This window comes from Sarcophilus harrisii, chromosome 2, assembly GCF_902635505.1.
Source record: "Sarcophilus harrisii chromosome 2, mSarHar1.11, whole genome shotgun sequence".
Taxonomy (NCBI): domain Eukaryota; kingdom Metazoa; phylum Chordata; class Mammalia; order Dasyuromorphia; family Dasyuridae; genus Sarcophilus; species Sarcophilus harrisii.
In genome coordinates this window covers 308,257,626-308,280,157 of record NC_045427.1, presented here as the reverse complement: position 1 = coordinate 308,280,157, position 22,532 = coordinate 308,257,626, and the positions used below count along the sequence as shown (strand labels likewise).

At 37.3% G+C, this 22,532-nt stretch overlaps 1 protein-coding gene across 5 annotated transcripts in view; it reads right to left on the bottom strand.

The window, feature by feature from the left end:
• Positions 1–22,532, bottom strand: part of DPF3 (double PHD fingers 3) — a 330,115-nt gene that overhangs the window by 24,101 nt on the left and 283,482 nt on the right. For all 5 annotated transcript variants that reach the window (XM_031952579.1, XM_031952578.1, XM_031952581.1 and 2 more), the window contains one exon: positions 20,729–20,866. In XM_031952579.1, the coding sequence (XP_031808439.1) occupies positions 20,729–20,866 (138 nt within the window). The remainder of the gene's footprint in view (positions 1–20,728; positions 20,867–22,532) is intronic.

Genomic DNA, 22,532 nt, shown 5'->3' with positions numbered 1-22,532 from the left:
ATTGAGAGATTCATCTGCTAGAGAAGACAAGGAAGTAAAGGGTAAGCTCAAAAGTACATGTATAGAGTTGGTCTTGACAAAGAGAAGGGCCACTCATAATCAAAGATCAATGTGGAAATTATGAGGAATAATATCAAAAGAGTTTGAAATGAAGAGAAATAGAAAAGTGAAAACTCACAGCAAATGCCACCATTTTCTCAATAAACATGAGTCAAGGTCATAAACTGATAAACTAGAGAAGGGAGAAGTATGGGAAATTTGGAATGGTTGAAGGGAATAGGGCAGAGGATAAATTAAAGCTAAGTAAAAAGATTTCTTTGCTGTAATGAGAGCTGAATTGAAATTAGATAAATTTGTAGGGGGTCTAGACAATTCAGTCACACAACTTTTTCCAACTCCATTCAGTTGCATCTGAGAAGAAGAGGGATATTGAAGGAGTAACCCAAGGACACAGCTGGAGCCCCAAACCATAGGTGTGAAAGCCAAATTAGGAGAATAGCAAAGAAAGGGGAAGAGGAAGGACAGCACTGCATCAGCAATGTAGTTTAGTAGATTTAACTTTGGCCTTGGAGTTAAAAGCCATGAATTAAAATAATGGTTGAGCTACATCTTTAATTTGGGGCTTCAGTTCTTCATATGTAATTATGTTGTCTACCTCAAAAAATTGTTGTAAGAAAACTTCGAGTTTTCAAATTCAATGTAAATGTATGCTATCATTATTATGACCTCAACATCAGTACAGAGTCTTCAAGGCTTCTAGATGTTTAGGGAAATCATTCAGTACTCTCTTGAGTTGAATTTACTCCAGATTTTTTAAAAATTCCTGTCCAGGCATCAAATAATTGATACACTTTAGATCACAATATTATAAAATCAGAGGTAAATAAAAACTTTTTTTTCCTAACTATGTCAAAAGATATTTACATAGACCAATCCATAGAAGAAACAAAATTAAGACTATATTTTCTCCTTTTACATGAAAAAACCCCTTCCTGGTCAAGTTATATAACTACTCTGGTACTAATAGTACCAGAGAAATTGAAGTCCAGATTACTCTGACCATTTGTATTGAGGTTTCTGCATACCAGGTCACCTTGCACTTTAGTTAATGCAGTGTAAAATGCATATTACAAACATAATGGTGTGATGGAAAGAACATTGAACTGAGAGTCAAGAAACCAAAAATTCAATCCCTGACTTTTCCATTAATTTGAATTGTGAATTTGACTTTTGGGGAGGTCTTGATTTCTTTGACTCTAAAAAGAAAGGTATTGTGCTAGAAGATGATGTCTAAGGTCCCTTCCTACTCTAATATTTTATGATAAAAAAAAATCAAAGGCAAGAAAGCCTAGAATAAAACTTCTAATTGTCTGTTGCCTCCTGTATGCAAAGCTGCTTTCCTACCATCATTATTTCCAAAAAGAGTAGATAAAACAGACTGATGAGATGCAAAAGAAAAGAGAGCTAGAAAAAGAGTACAAAAAGTCTTTCCTGATCCTTCCTCATTACTAATGCTTTACCTCTGGAATTATCATATACACACACATGTATGCACATGCATATGTATATATGTGTATGTATGTAAATATACACACACACATACATAAGGATATATAGTGTGCATGTGTATCTTTTATGTGCATGTATAGTATGTATGTTTATGTGCATGTTATATATATATATATATATATATATATATATATATATATATATATATGTGCATGTATGTATATACACAGATATACTTGTACATAGTTGTTTGTATGTTGCCTCTACCATAAAATATATGCTTCTGGAGGACAAACATTGTTCTTTGCCTCCTCTATACTCCTAGTGCTTAGCACTAACACTTAATAAATGCTTGTTGGCTTGTCTTAGATACAGAAATGCAGAGATTCAGACACACAAACAAACACACACACACAGACACACATATACACATACACACACACACCACTTTTGGTTTTTATATTCAAGTCTCAACTCATTTACAAATTAAAGTGAGTTTGTGGGTTTCGCCCAAAGTTCCTAATAAGAATTAAACATATAACACCACAAGCAGCTAATGTCAGTAAGGCATTCTGAAAATTAAACATGTGCATAAATATTAATTATTCTTAAGGAAACACTGAACAATTTGTTTTAGTTGGTAATTCCATCTAAGTAATGGCCAGTGGCTATGATAGTGTTAGACCCTATGGGACAGTTAAAGAGCATCAGCAGAATTCTATTCAATTCAACTCCACTTCACAAACATTTTATTCTGTTCCAGGCACTGCCTAGCTGAGGGACACAAAGATAAAACAAAGCCCTGAGGGGCAGTGAGGTGGTACAGTGGATAGGGCACCAGCCCAGAAGTCAGGAGGACCTGAGTTCAAATCTGACCTCAGACACTTAACACTTCCTAGCTGTGTGACCCTGGGCAAGTCACTTAACCCCAATGGCCTCAGGGGAGAAAAAAAGCCCTGATCCTGTTCTCAAGAAACTTATGGAGCAAGTAAACATAATAGGACAAGTCACAGATAACTAAAATAAGCTTTAATATAAGTTCCTTGAGAAAGGAGAAATGGAGCCATAATTCATGCAAGTGGAATAAATGGATGAATTAATGAATTACAAATATTTACTTAATACATATTACATGCAAAACCCTGTTCTAAGCACTGGGTTCACAAATGGAAAAGAATAACTAGTTTCTTCTCTCAAAATTTTAACATGGTATTGGGAGAGATGACACATAGAGGGTGTCCCAAAAGTCTTAGTGTTCCTGTAAGGTATTAAAGCTTAAAACCACCATATGGGAAGTTTCAGATACAAGTCAGATAGAAAGGTCCCATGGCCCTTAGGGTGCAATGTGAAGCAAAGAATTATGTTATTTCCACCAATAAAATGATATCTGTTTCTGATGTTCTACCACGATACAGTGCCCGAGATTCGGGTGTCAGAGACTTTTTTATCTTGGTCTTTGGTGGCTATGGCTATGAGAATGCTGATGGCTTGAACATCTGCAGAACTCGCTGCTAAGTCACTGAATGGATCACCACAGGAGTTAGTTCCAGAAGGGCTGAGACAGAAGCAGAGCTGCTGTTGTGGGGGGAGCGACATTTCTCAGGATTCTTGAGGTTTCTTTGTTCATCTTTGGCAGTTTGTGAATAGGTGGTAATGGTGGTGATAGTGGTAAGACTGGTGGACTCCTCTTCAGTGATTACTCTTATCAATGACAATAGATAATACAAAAATACTTCCTCTAAGTAAAAAAAAAAAAAATGTGTGTGGAGAGAGGGGGACTGCAGGAACATGTGGCATACATTGTCTGGGTCACTGCATAGGTTGTTTTTACTTAACATTTTTTTATTAAAAGAGAGGGTTCAGTCTTGCTTGGAATGAGGGGATGTAGAAACAGAAACAAATATGACATAAAACCAAAAGCACCCATGGGAGTAGGGCTTACAGGTTTCCTTCCTGTACTGTGACCATTCTCAGGGTCTTCTGCCCATTTCCTCCACAACTGTGGCTTGTGATGTACTCTTCTGTCAGTCTGTCCTCCCTGCTACCTTTGTGACTGTGTGCCCATCCCCCCCATAGACACTCTGAATTTTTGCCTCCGTGAAAATTTCAGCTAATAAGGCTTCTTTTGAGGGGAAAGTGTCTAATTAAGCAGAATCCAGGGAAGACTTGGAGGGGAGGGGAGCACGGAGAGTAACTGACTCTAATCTGAGTCTTGAAGGAAGAGGATTCAGAAAAGTAGAGACATAAAAAATGGCATTCACTGAAACACAAAGATGAAAAGGGACAGGACAAGATGGGGGAGTGCCCAGTAATAGTATGGCTTGGCTGGAACATCTACCCCCATAAAACCTAGTAGGCCAGAATTAGCTAAATTAGGCTGGAAAAGGTACATGGGAATTGGATGGGCAATGGCCTTGAATGTCAATCTAAGGAGTTTATATTAGCTTTAGTCCGATTTAGTAAGCAATGAGAGAGGTCTATGGATTAAAAAGATTACTGTGACAGTAACATTAAAGAGATTAAAAAGAGGAGATCCTGGATGCAGTAAAGCAGTTTGGAACAGAACAGATGAGAGATGATGAGAACGTAAGATAGGAATATTGCAATGAGAGAGAAGAAGGAGCAAATGCAAGAGTTATTACAGAAGGAAAATCAACAGGACTTTGTAACTGATTAGTTCTGGGGAGGAGTATCTGGGATAAAGAGAAAGAAGAGGAAGGAAGGGAGGGAAAGAGGGAGGGAGGGAGGGAGACAGAGACAGAGACAGAAACAGAGACAGAGACAGAGAGACAGACCGAGTGAGAGAAAGAAAGACACATAGAAAGAGAAAGAGAGAGAGACAGAGACAGACAGACAGAGAAACAGAGAGACAGGAGAGAGAGACAGAGAAAGAGAGGGGGGGATTTGAAGGTTTCAAATATAGGCAAGTATTAGAATGGCATGATTAAAAAAAAATTAAGAAAATAATTTGGAGTTTGTTGACTGCAGGCAGAGTGATGAGTAGTTTTAGATATGTTGAATTTGAGGGGAAGTATAGGTGTTCTTAAAGTTTATTGGAAATTCATAATCAGGAAGACTTCTCAAGAGAGAGGTCAAAGATGGAGATATAAATTTTGGAGCCATCTGCTTGGAAGTGATCATTAAAGCAATGAGAGTGGATCAAATCACAAAGGTAGATAAATTATTTTCTATCCCCCTCACCCTAGTGGCTATTCCAAGCCTTTCTTCTCCTCTAAAACATTCTCCCTCCCTCTTCCTTTACTCTAGTCTTGGATAAAGTGGTCCTTCTTTTTACCAGGTCATACTCATCAACTGTGAGTTTACCCCAAGGCTCTGTTCTGGGCTCTTTTCTTTTCAAATCTTACTTGATCAGCTGATCAGCACCAATCAATTCAATTATCATTTCTCTATACAAATGACTCATATATATGTATATGTGTGTGTGTGTGTGTATAATATATATATATATATATATATATGTGTGTGTGTGTGTGTGTGTGTAAAGAGAGAAAGTGAGAAAGAGAGAAGGCGGGAGGGAGGAAGGGAGGGAGGGAGAGGGAGAGAGGGAGAGAAGGAGAGAGAGGGGAGAGAGAGAGAGAAAGAGAGAGAGGGGGGGGAGGAGGAAGAGGAGGAGGAGGAAGAGGACGAGGAGGAAGAGGAGGAGGAAGAGGAGGAGGAGGAGGAGGAAGAGGAGAAGGAAGAGGAGGAGGAGGAGGAGGAAGAGGAGAAGGAAGAAGAGGAGGAGGAGGAGGAGGAGGAGAAAGAGGAGGAGGAGGAGGAAGGGGAGGAGGAGGAGGAGGAGGAGGAGGAGGAGGGAGGAGGAGAAGAAAAGAGGAAGGGAGGGACAGAGAGATCCAGCCCTAGTTACTCTACTCTCTGGAATTCAAATTTCAGATCCCCACTGGCCATTGAACATTTCAAACTGAATATCTCAAAGGCATCTCAAACTTCCAGGCTGTCCGTCCATGTGTAGAATGTTTTCCCTCCTCATCTCTGACTCAAAGTCCCTCTATAATTCTATCTTCTTCAGGAATTCTTTCCTAATCCCTTCCCTCTGCTGATTATTTCCTATTTCTTTGTGTCCATTTGCTTGTTTATTTGACAAGATATTACTATATCAAGTTCCCATATAGGAACATGCTTATCCACAGGGACCAGGGATATCTAGACAATATTTCCTTTCCAGAGGATCAGACCTACACTGTAGGATACTCTTCTTTGAGATTTTATTTTTTTGTACAATAGCAAAGCATATTATTGCCTTCCAAAAAGTGGTCAGAGAGACTGTGGCAGGAGTAGGATTCTTTTATCCTCCAGACCATATCTACCCTACCTATAGGCACAATAGATGGAATACCAGGCCTGAAGTCAGGAAGACTTATCTTTCTAAGTTCAAATTCAGCCTCAGATATTTACTAGACCCTGGGCAAATAATTTAACCCTGTTTACCTCAGTTCCTTCATCTCTAAAATGAACTGGAGAAGAAAATGGCAAATTTAGTATCTTTTGTATCTTTTGCCAAGAAAACCCTAAGTGAGGTCATGAAGAATCAGGCAGGACTGAAAGATCTGAACAACCTACATCAAGCATGTGACTGTCTGCTATCCAGTACTTATCCTCTTTGGAAGGAGAACCTGAGCTCCTGATGACTGGCCCCAGCTCTCCTCAACATAATGAACAGGTTTTTATAAGTTTTCATTAATGAGACCATAAGTGCTGTGGAAGTGCTTAGTACCAAGATTCATGTACTCAGGACTGTGGTCTTGTAAAACAGGTTAGTTCTAGATTTCCTTGGAGCAGAGAGGAGAGGGATATGTACTCTCTCCTAGGCCAGAAGTACTACATCTGAGTTCCTGAAAACTTCAAGTCATGTTCATATCCATATGGACTTAGTTCAGAATCCCTGGAACAAACTCTAGAAAGATGGGAAGAAAGCCTGGTCTCCTTGGGAAAGGCTAATCTTTTGGTTCCCAAATATTTCATGGCTAAAGTATCTGTGGTCTCCTCTTGTGTGCTCTCATAGAGACTGTGTATTGTTTGTGTTTCAGTACCTCTCTTGATGCAAGAAATGGATTCCCAAACTGTCTCCCAGATTACAAGTAGCAGAGATTAGGATGTTGCAATTGAGGATAAAAGAGTGATATGGGTACAATTGTAGTGCTTGCTACACCATGGTGCACAATCCACAGACTCAGTCTGAGTAATTCCATTGCATCCTTTTCCCCTCAATTAGATTGTGAGCTCCTTTAGGGAAGAGACTTATCTTTGCTTCTTTTTGTAGCACCCAGTGCTTAGATTTAGCATTTAGTTGGTAATGCAGTAGGAGCTTAAAACATGTTTAATGATTGACTGACTTGTCCTGAGTAATGAGTGCTATAAGATTCTTCATCCTTGGCCTGCTTCAACATTTTTGTCAATGATTTACTTGAAGATATATATGGCATGTTCATCAGATTTATCGATGTCACCTAGTTGGACTGGACTACCAACACACTGGATAACAGACAGGATCCAAACAAAACAAAACAACAACAACAACAAAGATTAACGGGCAAGAACAATAGGATGAACTTGACCAAAAAAAGGAACTTAATAGGGATAAATTCTATATCCTATACTTGGATTAATATAAATCTACTGTAGTAGAATCAAATAAGGCCTGGATTTTTGAGTAGGGAAAATGGTAGCTTTTAGCAGACTGAAAGCTCAATATGAGTCGATAGAGTGATACAACTATCAAAAATTCTCAGCCATATTAACCAAAACACATTCTCCATGACCAGGAGGTTTAGTGGGGCCCACTGCTCCCTGTCCTGATTAAGTCACTTTGGGTGACTTATATTCAGATTGGCACTGCATTTTAGGAATAATATTAGTGAGCTACAGCACAATCTTAGGAAAGTGAGCAAGTGGGAAGGGAGACTCAAAGCCATGCTGTTCAAGGATTGATAAAAACAGCAGTTTTCAAATATTTTTTGGTCTCAGGATCCCTTTATGCTCTTTAAAATTGCTGAGGGCACCAACTGGTCTATACCTATTGATATTTTGTTGTTCAGACATTTCAGTCACGTTCAACTCTTCATGATCCCATTTGGGGTTTTCCTGGCAGACACTGGAATGATTTGCCAGTTCCTTCTCTTGCTCATTTTACAAATGAGAAAACTGAGACCGATAGGGTTAAATGACTTAAGTGACACCCCTAGTTAAGTTTCTGAGGCCAGATTTGAGCTCCTGACTCCTGACAGTGGCACCCTATCCACTGTACCACTTCTGTGTCCTATAGATATTTAGCATAATAGAAATTAAAATTTCTTAAATGTTTACTAATTCATTTAAAAACAATAATAAGGCCATAGCATGCTAACAAATAACATTTTTGTGAGAAGCAGCTATATTTCCCTCTTCCAAAAAAAATGAGAAGACTGGCATTGTTTTACATATTTTTACTAATCTCTACAGAGTGACTATCTAGCATTATAGGAAATGGTTGGATTCTTCTATCTGTTTCTGCATTCAATCTATTGCACTAGGTTGTTTTGATCTAAGTATATAAAAAAAGTTAGTCTCTCTCAGACATAATAGTTAGAAAAAAGAGAGAAGTATTTTGATAGACAAATACTGTATTAGTATTATTATGAAAATAGTGTTAACTTGCTGATACCCGAAAAGGTTTCAGGATTCCCCAGGATCTAAAATTAAAAACTGAAGTAAGATTGCTTAGCCTAAAAAAGAGAAGACATAAGGGAAACATAAGCGCTATCTCCAAAAACATGAAAAGCTTTCTTGTGGAGAATAGATTAGATTTATATTTGGCTCCAATTCATCTTACTAAGTATAAATTCTATATTCTAGTCCAGCTGGACCACTGACTGTTCCCCAATCTCATCCTGAATTCTCTCTATGTAAGCCATCCCCTATGCCCAGAACACACTCCCTGAAGAAATCCTCTTTTCCTTCAAGATCAAGATCAAGGGATTCCTCCTCAATGAAACTATCCCTGATCTCCTTAGTTGAAAATGATGGCTCCTTTCTATCTTCTGGAATAACTTTGCTTATGTCTCTTCTTTGCCCACATCAAATTTTGTCTTATATCATACTTATTTATATTCATGTTATTCTGGATTGGTCTAGACCTGACTTTGTCAGTTTCTTATAATATAGGTTCAAATACTGGGAATAAAATAAGACACTCCTAGCTCATTTGACAGTTAACCAAAAAAAAAAAAAAAGATTATTTATGAAGAATAAAAATAGGTAGTGAGGAAATAAAACCATCAATGTTAGCAGATGATACAATAGTATATTTAGAGAACCTTAGATAATCAACTAAAAATTTAGTTGAAATGATTAGCAATTTCAATAAAATTTCAGGATATAAAATAAACCCACACAAATCATGATCATTTTTATGTACTACCAAGAAAACCCAGTAGGAAGAGATAAAAATATAAATTTATTTTAAATAGAAATAACTGCAGATAATAAAAAATACTTGTAATTTCTCTTGTTAAGACAAACCCAGGGACTACATGAACATAATAATAAAACACTTCTTACACAAATAACAATAGATATAAACAAGTGGATAAATATTAATTGCTTGTAGATATGCCAATCAATACAATAAAAATACAATTCTACCTAAGTTGATTTACTCATTCATATCATAACAATCAAACATTATTTTAAATTATTTTAGAGAGCTAGAAAAAGAAATAATAAAATTCATTGGAATGAACAAAAAGGTAAAAAATATGAAGAGAATCAATGAAAAAAGAATGTTGAAAACCTCAGTTTTCTCTATAAAAATGAGTAAGGTTGGGCTAGATGATCTCTAAAAATGTCCTTTTGAAGGTAAGGGCTGTATCCTTTTTTGTCTTTGTATATACTCAACACATAGCACATAATGGACATTTAATTAATAATTGCTTAATGAATGGAAAAAGCAGATTTTAGCTTAATACAAAGAAAAACTCCCTTACAACTAAGATTGTCCAAAAATGAGATATAATATCTTTTGAAATAGTAAGATCTCCACTTGAAGTGCCCAAGGGAAAGTTTGATAACTACTTATCTTTCTGTGGTAGGAGATCACTCTGCAGGTATAAGCTGGATTTCATCTTTGAAGCACCTTCCAATTTTATAAAGCATAGATCAATAAGATCCTATGATTGTAGGTTATTCTTTCTAGACTTTTTCAATAAAAGGTTAAAGAGATAGGCCTAAGGAAGGGTTGAGAGAAGGTTTATTTAAGATAACCAAGACAAAGAAAGGAACCAACAAATGATGAAGGAAGCAGATATTATAATTTAATAGGCAAGGTCCTAGAATACAAGAAAAAATATGAGGTGGCAAAGTCTTGGCAGAGGTGAACCACTTTATCCTTAGAGACTAGAAGAAAAGCAAAATGAATAGTTATAAGATATATAAAATTGTGGCAGTGTGAAGAACAAAAGCTGAGGAAATACATGAAAGATGGCATTGATTTTATGAGTAAAATAGGAGGCAGGATCATCTATAGAGAAAATATAGGGTTTGAGCATAGGTGAAAGCTTGAGAGGAGTAAAGGAGGTTTGAAATAGTTGTTATGGTGAATGGGGAAGAGTCTGAAAAAGATAAATAAAAAAGACTACCACACAGCAGTAAAGTCTCTCTTGGTTAAGGATAGATATGTGACTATGTAATGGATCCCAGTCAGCAGGGCTTTGTGGCCTTATCTAGCAGCACTTGGTAAGTTTAGGAGTAGAAAAGATGAATGATCAGGATCCAAAGGAGTGAGAATGACAGAAGGGCATTGGGTAGGCAAGGGAAGGGAATCAAGGGGAAAAAAGAAAATAACATTGAAGCAGCTGACCACTAGGTCAAGATTGTATAAAAAAGAATGTAAAGTCAAAATATCAGTCAGGAATTAAGGTGGGGAGGAGGGAGGATCAGGAGACTATGAGATCAGAGGAGAGGCTTAGAATGGAATGAAAGAGGTGGAAAGATAGGAACAGGATTAGGTGCTCCAGCCCAAAGATATCTCCTAGCAAATGAAATAAATTTTATTAGTGGAATTAAACAAAATCCAGCTACACTAAGAGCTTCAAAACAGGCAAATTGCAATATATATCTCTGGCAGAGATCTAGGTCGAATAATTCTCTATCACAAAGTGTAGAAAAGAGTTTGAATGAGTTTTCCCTGTCTCCTGAACCATTCTGATTTCTCTTTATTTCATCTAATTCTAAATCTTAAATACTCCCAGAAAAATCAATGTCAATAGATTCACGATTCTGTGGAAATGGATTTGAAAAATGGATAAAAAGAAAAGAACTGGAATGTATACATATATATAAATTTCATGTGTGTATATATTATATATAAATTATATGTATATATTTGTATAAATTTGTATATTATATACTATTATTATATTTATATTAATAATATATTGTTTTATTAATCATTATCTATTAAATATATATTCTATAATATGCATAATATATTTATATATGTATTATATGTATACACACATATATGTATGTTTATAGTCTCACATTGTTCTCAAATTATTTTCCAAGTACCCTTCTTATTTTCCCAAACAAGGGCAATAACAATATATTATACTTCTCCTTTGTGCCCTATAGAGCCTAAGGCATATACTAGGTGCTCAATAAATATCTGTTGGTTGACTGATTGACTGAAAATTCTTATCCTAAAGATGGCAGTGTGGTCTTGTGATATACTAAATAGTTCTGTATCTATGATCTACTGATTGACATGTCTTCCTCATTAGATTATAAACTTCTGCAAGTGGATATTGTTTCATTCATTTAGATATTGTTTCATTCTTTATACTTCTATCCCCAGTGCCTAAAACAGTGCCTGGCATATAATCAGTGCTTAATAAAATGCCTGTTGATTGATTGATTCCTGGATCAGGTAACTCATTTGGTTAGAATTTGATCCAAGTGATGCTAGAGAGGTCCCCAGTGGGACAATTATCTCCACACAGAAAAAAAACAAAACAGTTACACAGTTATTTAATTTTAGTCAACCCTCACAAAAGTGTCCCTTCCATGAGTCACAAATAGAACTGAGGCAAAGATGGAGGTGACTACAGAGCACATAGCATTAATGTGGAAAAAATAACAAAGCACATTGGATAGTCAAAAACTTCAGAGATCATTTCAACCAGAGCTGCTAATCTTTCTGTAGGAAAGACCCTCCTTTATATAAGATTTTTGTGGGGCCCCTTTCATTGGAATTAATTAAATATCAAAATTACAATGTTTGGTGATAGAGAATTATCACTCCCAAGAAACAATTTAAGGGCCCTTCAAGGATCTAAGGTCCACAGGCTAGGAACCAATAGTCTAATATTATTTGTATTTGTTTATTTTTAAATAGATAAACTCACGCCCAGTAGGATAACTTTACTACAGTTACTCAGGTAGGGGAAGGAGAAAGGAAGGGAATAATAATTTATATAACACCTACTATGTGCCAGGCAAAGTACTAAGATGTTCACAAATATTATTTTATTTAATCCTCACAACCCTAGGGAGTAGGTGCTAATGTGAAACCATCCTAATAGTTTATCGTAGATAATGTTGTAATGGTAATGGAAGAAACTGAGACAAAGATTAAATGACTTGCTCAATGTGATACAGCTAATAAATGTCTGAGATTAGATTTGGATTCAGGTCCTCCTGACTCCAAGCTTAACAATTTATGCACTCCACTACCTAGTTGCCTCAGATTTCAATTCTTGATCTTCTGACTCCAAAATCCAGATTCTAGAGCCATTCTTCCAGTTCTTCACATGGTCTTTTATGTGATACTTTGTTAGACAGAAGTTAAAACAGAAAATCCTATTTCAAATTTGTACTTTGGAGTTAAAGGCAGATGACATTTCAGTAAAGACCCATGTATCTTTTCCCCAGTAGAAAAGTCTAAGTGCACTGTATCTAGGAGAATGGAATAAAATCTATTTTCTACATGAGTATGCTCTGCTGAATCATGTGGCTTTTAAGGACATATTTCTGAGAAAAGTGATTATTGTAAGCTTGTTTCAGAAGTTGTTTTAACTTTGTCTTTGAAAAATTATATTAGTGTGCCCTGAGGCAACTTGTTGAAGGGCAGATGTTATTAATTTAACATAAGTTAAATCTTCTCATATCAATGTGTTGGTGAAATCTTATGTTCCTTTTAGATAATTTATATATTAGTAGACTAATTTCCAGATTATTTAGTTAGTAGAAATTATTCATAAGCATGTCCCTCTTCCACTTCTTCAGAGTACAACAATATGTCCTCCATATCCAGGGAGGAAACTTGTTTGATCCTGACATAAACAAGCAGAAGATTTTTCTCTATAGGGCAGAATTTAGTGTTTGCATGTGGATATGTGAACGTATGTGTCTGGTAAAGCAAAACTGGGATTTTAGTGAGTAGTAAAGTTGACATTATGACGTAATAGAGAAAGTAAGGAAAGAAAGAAGAGGGGAAAGGAAAGGAGAAGAGGGGAGAAAAGAGAAGAGAGAGGAGAGGAAATGAGAGGAGGGGGAAAAGATGATCTCTTTTTATAGGGAAGATGGGATACCAAATCTGTGATTTCATGAGTATGGTGACATGAGTATGGCAATATGGAAACTCCTTGTAGCAATTCTGGCACCATATCAATAAATTATAGTTTTAGATATTGCCTAGGTCACTGAAAAGTTAAAGTACATAGTTGGTATGGGTCAGAGGCTGAATTTAAGCGAGGTCTTCCTGCCACCAAGCTGGCATTGTCTTCATTCAGTCACATTCCTTTGCAATGCAATCTTAGACTGTATTAACAGAAATATGTGGTGTTATAGTCCCACTGTTTTCTGGTACAGTCATTTTATATATAAAATAGGACTTCTTCAACTTTTTCTATTCACAACCCCTTTTTGCTTAAGAAATTTTTATATGACCCCAGGTATATAAGTATATAAAATAAGTACACAAATCAAATATTTACTGACAACAAATCATAATTCCATGACTCCCACATTCATTTAGGGGAGCCCATATGGGGTAACAATCCACCGTTTAAGAAGCTTGGATCGAGAGAATTATATTCAGATCTTGGTATTTCCTGTTAGGGAAGACATTGACAAAACTGTGGTATACTCAAAGGAGAGAAATCAGGATAGTGAGAGGAAATGAAATTATTGCATGCAAGAAGTGGTTTCAGAAGAGGTGAAGATATTATTGATATGGAACATAGCAGATAACATCAGATTTGATTAACTGATTTTACTTCTTTTCTCTTTCTACTTATTCTTTATTATAAGATTAGGTTCCCTAGGTAATAGAAAGAGAAGGACATATTGGGAAATGAAGACAATACAAACAAAATATTTGACATATTTGTAAAGAAAATAAAGGACAAAGTGATAAGCAAGAAAAAATAAGAAATTATTTCAAGAATCTGGGGTGTTTAGCCTGAAAAAAAAAAAAAGAATTAGAAGGAACAAGCAGACTGATGTCTTCAAGAATGAACAGAGTGACCTATAGAAAAGGGAGTGAACTTCTCTTGTTCTGTTCCAAAGAGCAAAATAAGACATATGTTGAAGAGAGGCAGATTTCAGTTTTATATGAGAAAAATTAGAGTCCTTGAAAAATAGAATGATTTCTTTTGGAAAGTAGTCCTTATCACTGGAAGCCTTCAAATGGAGGCTAGATGACTACATGTCAATAGGATTTCTATTCGGGTGTAAATCGGGCTACATGTCTCTGAGTGTCCAATTACCTCAAGATTCTAGACAGCTAAAAACCTATACATATAAAATATGGACATCTGGATGGTGTCATCATATATACAGCACTGGGCCTGAAATCAAGAAGATTCCTCTCTTTGAGTTCTAATCTGGCCTCACACACTTTTAGTTATGTGACTCTAAATGAGTAACTTAACCCTGTTTGCATCAGTTTCCTCATCTGTAAAATGACTTGAAGAATGAAGTGGCAAATGACTCCAGTATCTTTGCCAAGAAAATCCAAATGGGATCCCAAAGAGTCAGACATGACTAAAACAATTGAACGAAGTATAAAATATATTAATATGAAATAGTGTTATAATGCCTGAATAAATATTCAGGATATGCAGCATATCCTCTTAGTAGTTCAAAGGATATTATAGACACTATCAAATTAAGAAGTAGATTATAAAGTTCTTAAAGGATAGTGGCCATGTCATATTCATTCTTGTATTTTCTGTAGCACTTAGCACAGTACTCTGTATATAATAATTACTTAACAAGTATTTATTGAAATTTAAAAATACAAGCTATACCATTGTACATTAAGAACAATAGGTCCAAAACAAATCCATCTGAGAACAATCATTTATATATTCTGTCTTTAAATGAAGATAGAATGATGGAATTAGAGAGCAAAAGAGTTGGGGTCGGGGAATGCTAAGGAAGGAAAAAATAAGAATTAGTTAAGCGCTGTGCTAAGTGTTTCACAAATTATACCATCTAATCCTCACTATAATCCTGGGAGATAGGTGAATTGTTATTTGTTTTATACAGTTGAAACTAAATCAAATAGATGAAATGGCTTAGCTACAAATGAATTATCACAAATAAATACATGGTGTTGATGAACCTCATTGAGTTCTTCCCCATGGGAAGCACTGGCTATTATCTTCTACTGGATTTGAAAACTTAGGTCAATCAGAAAATAAAGTCTATCAGGTCAGGTCTGAATTCAATTCTTCCTGATTCTAGACCTAGCACTCTTTCCACTGCACCATCTAACTGCCTTTGGAATATGGAAGGCAAAGAATACAGTTTTGAACTGGAGACATAAACCAGAAGGAGTAGAAATGAAATCCTACTTCGGAACGTCCAGTAAGGGGATAAACATGTCCAGAAGTTGAGTATTTAAGCTCCATGTTTGCAACTTCTCAGGGTTACTGGCCCTTAGGCCAAGACAAGAACATAAAAGAGAAGAGAGAAAAAAACAAAATAAGAGAAGAGAAACATCAGGTAAAGAGAAAAACAAGAGCATAGGGAAGGAAAAACAAGGATGAATTAGCACAGAGGAGAACAAGAGGGCACAAGGTACAGCCACTGACTGCTGAGCTGGCAGCAGCGGGAGGGGAGGGGGAAGGGATGCTGGAGGAGGGCGGGTCAATAACTGGCCTCAGCACCAGTGCTGCTCCAAAGATGCCCTTTCAGCACTGGAGGGCTGGCATGACCACTGTATTCACAGCAGGCTTCGTGATGAGCAATGGACTTCTCTGGAGGTGCAATTTCAGGGGAGAAAGGAGCACAAAAATGGGATGGAAGCAGCAGGGGAAGAAAATTAAGTCAAGAAGCCCACACCACAGCAGTCTATACAAACCCACCTGCCCCAGGCCCTGCAAACTCCAAGAGACTGTGCTCTGAATCCATTTGACTCTCTTTCCTTAGGGCACAACAGGCTGCTTGTACCTCCCTGCTGCTCTGCTTAAGGAAATAATCATCATTTGTTATTTACTATGTGTCTAGACCCCTCTTTGGTAGACTGCAGATTAGCCATTTGGATTAATGTCTCCCTCCCCCACTTCTGAAGCCTATGCAGAGCGGATTCCCAAAGCTAAGACCTTGTGACACTGCAGACCTGTCACAGTCAATTTATAACATGTGCCTACCTACCATTATTTAGGGGGAAAGACTGGATTCAATGCCCTGGCTCCCCTACACACAGTAGAAGCTGCTAATAACTATGTATTAATGATGCAAGCAATTAACACACATGGAAAAGATGGTCAGCAGCAGCCCAGTCCACTAAGGGAATGATGAAAAGCTACCAAGAGCTCTAAAAAAGGCAAAGATAATATATAATGAGAAAGAGGGGGAGAAGAAAAGAGAAAGTGGAGGGAAGGGTAGAGGAGATGATAGAGAGGAAAAAGGTGGGAGGCAGAGGGGAGGAGGATAGAAGGACAGAGAAGAAAGGAAGAGAGAAGGAGATCAGAGATGAAGAGAGGGAGTGAGACAAAAAAAAAAACTGGAAAAGAAGGAGAAGGGGAAGGGAGATAAGAAAGGGACAGAGAAAGTAGAAGAGAGAGCAAGAGATGGCAAGAAGAAAGAGAAAATGGGAGAAGAGAAAAGAGGTATCAGGATGGAGAGGACAAAAGAGAAGGAGAGCATAGAATAGAGTGAGGGATAGGAGAGAGAAAAGAGAGACAAAGAGAGGGGGGAGAGAGAGAGAGAAGGGAGAGAGAAAAGAGAAGAGAAAAAGAAAGACAGAGACACAGAGAAAGACAGAGAGATAAAGAAACAGAGAGAATGAGAGAAAAAAACAGACAGAGAGAGATTCCAAGTGGAATAAACAATGAATCTTCTTTGGAGTTTTCCAGAATGTGGAGGGACAGACCTCCTAAGACAGGTAACCTTTCAAAGGTTAAGCAACATGGTCACAAAGGTAGTATCTGAAGCAGGATCTTAACCTAATGCTACTTATTCCAAGTTCAGTGCTATTTCAACTTTGCTTTAGTTTTTTAAGGATAAAATAGTCCTGAGCATCATTAAGCTTCAAGATTTTTTTTAAAAATCTGATGATGAAGGTGAAAGAGGGAAGGAGGTAAGATCCCTGAGAAAATGGAGGTGATGGGACCATGGACTCAAGTAGAATGATTAGATTTGGCAAGGTGAAAGGCCATCTCTTTCTAAGAAACCAGAAGCAAAAGAAAGAGAGAAGGTTTTGAGATTGAATTTGTGGGAACATTAAGATGTCAAATTTCATCAGTTTTTCTATTAGAAAGAGAAGCTACCTGTTGAGGGGAAGAAGGGATTGGTTGCATTGAAAGCTTTCAGAACTAGAGGGGAAAAGGTTAGAACAGCAAACAACAGAGAGAGAATGATGGTATCAATCAGGGGAAAGTAATATTACTAGCGTATTTATAGAACTATTTAACATTTGGGAAAATCTTTTTTCACAACTTTGTTATATACTACAAATATTATTATTCCCCTTCTTACAGATAAGATTGAAAGATTCCATGATTTACTGATTGCTCAGTAATCTCTCAGATTACTGTCATAATCTCTCAGATTACTGTCATAATCTCCTAACAGGTCCCTTGGTATTTAATCCTTCCCCTCTCTATCTCATTTTCCACATCACTTCCAATGGAATATCCCTAAAGTAGAAAGCTGATCATATCATTACTCTACTCAAGTAACTTCAGTAGCTTCCTTTTGCATTTAGAATAAAATACAAACTATTTTGTTTGGCACATTCATGATATGGCTAAACTCAAAGACCTTTTCTTTCAAGAGACTTTTTCTGATTCTTTAAATTAATGGTGTCTTTCTCCCTTACCCATCACTTTGGCTTTATTTTATATATCTCATGTATTTCCTTATCTGTAAATAATTTGGTATCCACCAGAAGAATCTAAGCTTCTTGTAGGCAAAGACAATCTCACTTTTATATTTGTAGTTCTACCACAGAGTAGATACTTAACAAATGACTGATTGATTGATCTTTGGTCAAGACACTAGATCTGTCTCAATGATCATAGCAAGATTGGGATTAATGAAAAACAGTCTTCAAATGAGTGTATAAGGAAGCTTGAGTGAAAATGTTGTTTATGAAAGTCTTTGAATTTTTGCCCATGTGAAGCTCTCTTTCAACCTATGACATAATTATTATCTTCCACATAGTTTGAAACCTTAATCTATCAGATGATCTCTTTGAAGAATCAGTTTTCTCATCAGCAGGAAGAAAAAAGAAGAGACAGAAAAACGCCTGCAACAATCATAAAAGACAATGAATTGAAAGTGCAAAATGGTCTGGAAAGCAAGAGTCAAGATGTGATTTCTTACAAAGGCACATCTACCTAAGAAAAGGGAATGATCTCAGTTGAAAGCAAGGGGCAGTTTTCTGTAGAGCCAATGATATCCAGCTGATAAAATCATGGAAGAAGTTAGTGTTGGAGCTGGGGGGTAGGGGGAATGCCAATTCTCTTCTCAGATGTAAAGGAGACCAGGTAAAGAACTAAGGAGGATATTACTTTATTCTGCTCAGACTTTATAGCTACCCAACCAGGAGGAACTAGTGGGAAAGACAGAGAAGGTCTTTCAGACTCTTTTTCCTCAAAGGCTGGGCCCCTTTGGCAGAAGAACTCCACTCCCCAGAGAAAGAAGAAGGAAAACAGAGAAAGATGGGTTGTCTGTGTTAAAGTTACAGAAAGAATTGTCTCCAGGTACAAGAGAAACAAACAAGTAGTGAAAGGAAATTTTTAGTATAGGAATGTTAATTATCCCAGATAGTATCCTAGGTTGAGAGGTGAGAATAGTCAACCTTTCTTTAGATATATTGTTGCACCCTGATTCTCAACCTGAAATTTAGCATCTGAAATGCATATGGAGAAATTGTACATACTAAAAAAGAGAGTCGGGGCTTGAGGAAAAGGAACACCCAAGTTCTGAGTTTTTCAAAGTTGCTGACTTGTATACTTTACCCTCAGCTCCCACCAAACAGGAAACCATTTGGCAATGCTTCTGAAGCAGTGTGGTCCAATAAAAAGAGAACTAAATTTAGACACAGAGAACTTTTACCACTCACTCACCTATGTGACATTTAGCAAATCATTTAATAATGGTAATAATACTAACTAATATTTGCATAATTCCTACTATGTGCTGGGAACTATGCTTAGCACTTTGCAATTTTTACCTCATTTGATCCTCATAACAACTCTGGGAGAAAGATGCTATTATAATCCCTATTTTACAGTTGAGGAAACTGAGACAAACAGATTAAGTGACTTGCCTAGGCTGAATTTGAACTCAAGAATTGAACTCAGGAATTCTTGTTTTCAGTCCTAGCATTCTATCCTCTGTGCCACCTTGTTGTTGTTCAGTTGTATCCTATTCTTTATGATCCCATGGACCATACTGTCCATGGGGTTTTCTTGGCAAGGTTACTAGAGTGGCTTGCCATTTCCTTCTCCTGTGGATTAAAGAAAATAGTGTAACATGACTCACCAAGGTCACATAGCCAGCAATTATCTGAGACTAGATTTTAATTAAAGTCTTCCTGACTCCAAACTCAGTGCTCTATTCATTGAGCCATCCAAATACCCTTTACTGCACCATCTAGCTGCTGCTAAATCTCTGTCTCAGTTTTCTTATCTGTAAAGTCAAAGGATTGCAATAAATCACCTGTAGAATCCTTCCTAGTACTAAATTTATGATCATATGACTTACCAAGACTTACAAAATCTTTGAGTAAGACTCTTCTCAATTCTAGATTATGGTGATAGAAAGAAATAACCAGCTTAAAACTATATCAAGCATTCCCACTACCAATTCTGCCTCTCCATTTGTTAGTAGTTGGAGTTCTTGAATAACCAAACCACAGCTTGGAAGCTGGTCCAGCAGAGAAAGAAAAGTGAAAATGGAAAAAGAAATAGAAGTCCTTCAGGGGTCTGTTTAGGTCTATTGAACACTGCTTTCAAAAAGACAAGGACATAGAGATAATGTTTGTAAGCTGAGTGCACATACAAAACAGCCTGAAGACTCTAGGGCACTATATCCAGGGCAAAGGGCTCCTGCAGCAGAATTCTGACCCCGAAAACAAAGCCAGAGTCAGTACACAAAACAATATATCAAAGACACTTTCTTATAGCTCGTGATGGCTGAATAGTGAAATTCAATATTCAGTTGGAATAGACACGCCCAGAGGCAGTAGTACCAAATTCATCACTAGCTGGGCAAGTCAAAACTTGGTTCTACAGAAGCAAGTGGTAGATTTCCTTGATCTGAGGAATAGCCACAGCAGGAATGACATTTGATGTTGGGGTAGTTAAGGACCCCTCCTATTTCTTCCTTTAACCACTTCCCTTCCCTCCCTCTGGGAACAGTGATAGAAATGCAGTCTGCCACACAGCTCATGCTGAGCTGGTGTGGAGTCCTCAAGCTCAGCTTAGCAACAGAGAGGGCTAAACAGCTCTGCTCAAAAATCCAGCTTCCCCCATGGCAGAGAACAAATCAATATGAATGACTAGGAACACAGAAAAGATTGGGGGAGGAGGAGGGAAAGAAAAGGAAGACAGGAGAGAGGGAGAAGGAGGGGGAAGAATGGAGGAGAAAAGAGAGAGGAGAGAAAGAATTTTTCAAGTCTATCCAGTCCTACCCCCTCTCCCATTCCTATTTCATCCCAGGCCCAAACAAATAAATCAAAAGAATAGGATAGGAAGGTACTCACGTCTGTGGTTTTCATTTCTGTGGACAGGGGGGGACCGCGTTTCTTGCTCCCGAGCTTCATCCCCTTCTTCACTGGCTAGGTGTGTGTGAGCATAATGATAGCTGAGCCCTGGCCGGTTCTTGTAACGTTTGCCACAGACTAGAGAGGAGACAAAGAAAAGGAAGGGGTGAAAATGGTAATAGGTCAGTACCTTCTGCTACTCCTGTTCTCATTCTCTAAGGTATCACCCACCCCTGCCCATTTAAATCCAAGAGGGCCCAAGACTTCTCTTGAAAATGTGTCCCAGTTGAAGCTATGATTTAGGAAAGCTTTACATGGGACTCATTTTCAATATGCAATCCCATTATACCATTTTCCCTCTCTTCCCCCCAAAAAGCCTCATCCAACCTCCAAAGTGATGAACTATAAGGCTCAGGTACCCTTAATGGCCACTTAACTGTTTTAGTTATATAACCAAGATACCCTGACACCTAAAGATCTCCAAGCATTTTTTTTTACTAACAAGTGCTTTTATTAGCACCACTTTTTAAAAGGAAAAAGGAAGAATGACAATCAATATAGGTAAATCTAGAAGGGAGAGGCAAGGACAGAAAGGGAAAAGGCAAAAGCTCTTCTTGGATGGGTGCTCAATAGAGTTATGTAGGTAGTTAAGGGATCCAAAGTCTGCTAACATATGAAAAAGTAGACTCCCCTACAGAGCCCCATGAGCCTTGTTCTAATGTTGGAAGACCTGGGACTATTTTCACCAATAGAGGAGAAAAAATGTCTCCAAAATCAGTCATGTGTTATATTATGCCATATCAAATTTATTCAGGACATATCCACACTATCATTCTCAAGAACACATCTTTTGTCTGTCTATACTGATGGATGGTAGCCACCATGCAGAAGAATTTGAACATTACCAGCTGCCATTCCTACAAGTGGACAGAGAGAACTATGCTCTTGGATACTGTTGGTCTAGGAGAGCTTCCCATTATCAGCCATAAAGATATAGGCATTCCCATATGTCAGCAATGGCTTTGTACTTTGGAACTTTCCCTTGACTTTGGTAAGTAGACTTTATAGAAATCTGATCTTAGTCTGAAATTAAAGGATGTGAATTAGCACATATCTTAAATTCCATTTGGTCAAAAGGGACTTTGTGTAAGAAGTGAGATTTAAGGATGACTTAGAAATGTTCAATATCTGTGAATATGTGTATTTTCAACAATTTCATCAGTACGTAAGGAAGAGGAGAAGGAAGGAACAGAGTGAGAGAGAGAAGCACAAAGAAAATGAGCATTTTTATTAAGCACCTAACATCCCAGGCAATGTACTCAGCACTTTACAAATATTATTTCATTTGATTCCTACAGTAATCCTGGGAGGCAGATACTATCATAATCTTCATTTTCCATTTGAGGAAACCAAGGCAAATAGAAGTTAAGTGACTTTCCTAGGCTCTCATGTATACCATGGTAATCAAACATGATGTTTATCAATAAATAAAAATTGATCATAGATTACATGCAAAGAAATTTATAGTTACAAAGCACTTCCCATGTATTAGTCATCTTAGTCTCACAACACCCCTGTGAAGTATTATTATCCACATTTCTCAGATTGAGCAGCTAGAGCTCAGAGAGATTAAGAACTTTGCCCAAAATTATATTTTGGGAAGTGGTAGAGTGAGGACTTGATCCTAGACTCTAAGTTCTTTGGTTTTTCTATTATATCATGCTGTCTTTACCAATGTTACTATGTGGTAGATGCTATTATTATCCTCATTTTACAGATGAAGAAACTAAGGCTGAGAGGAACT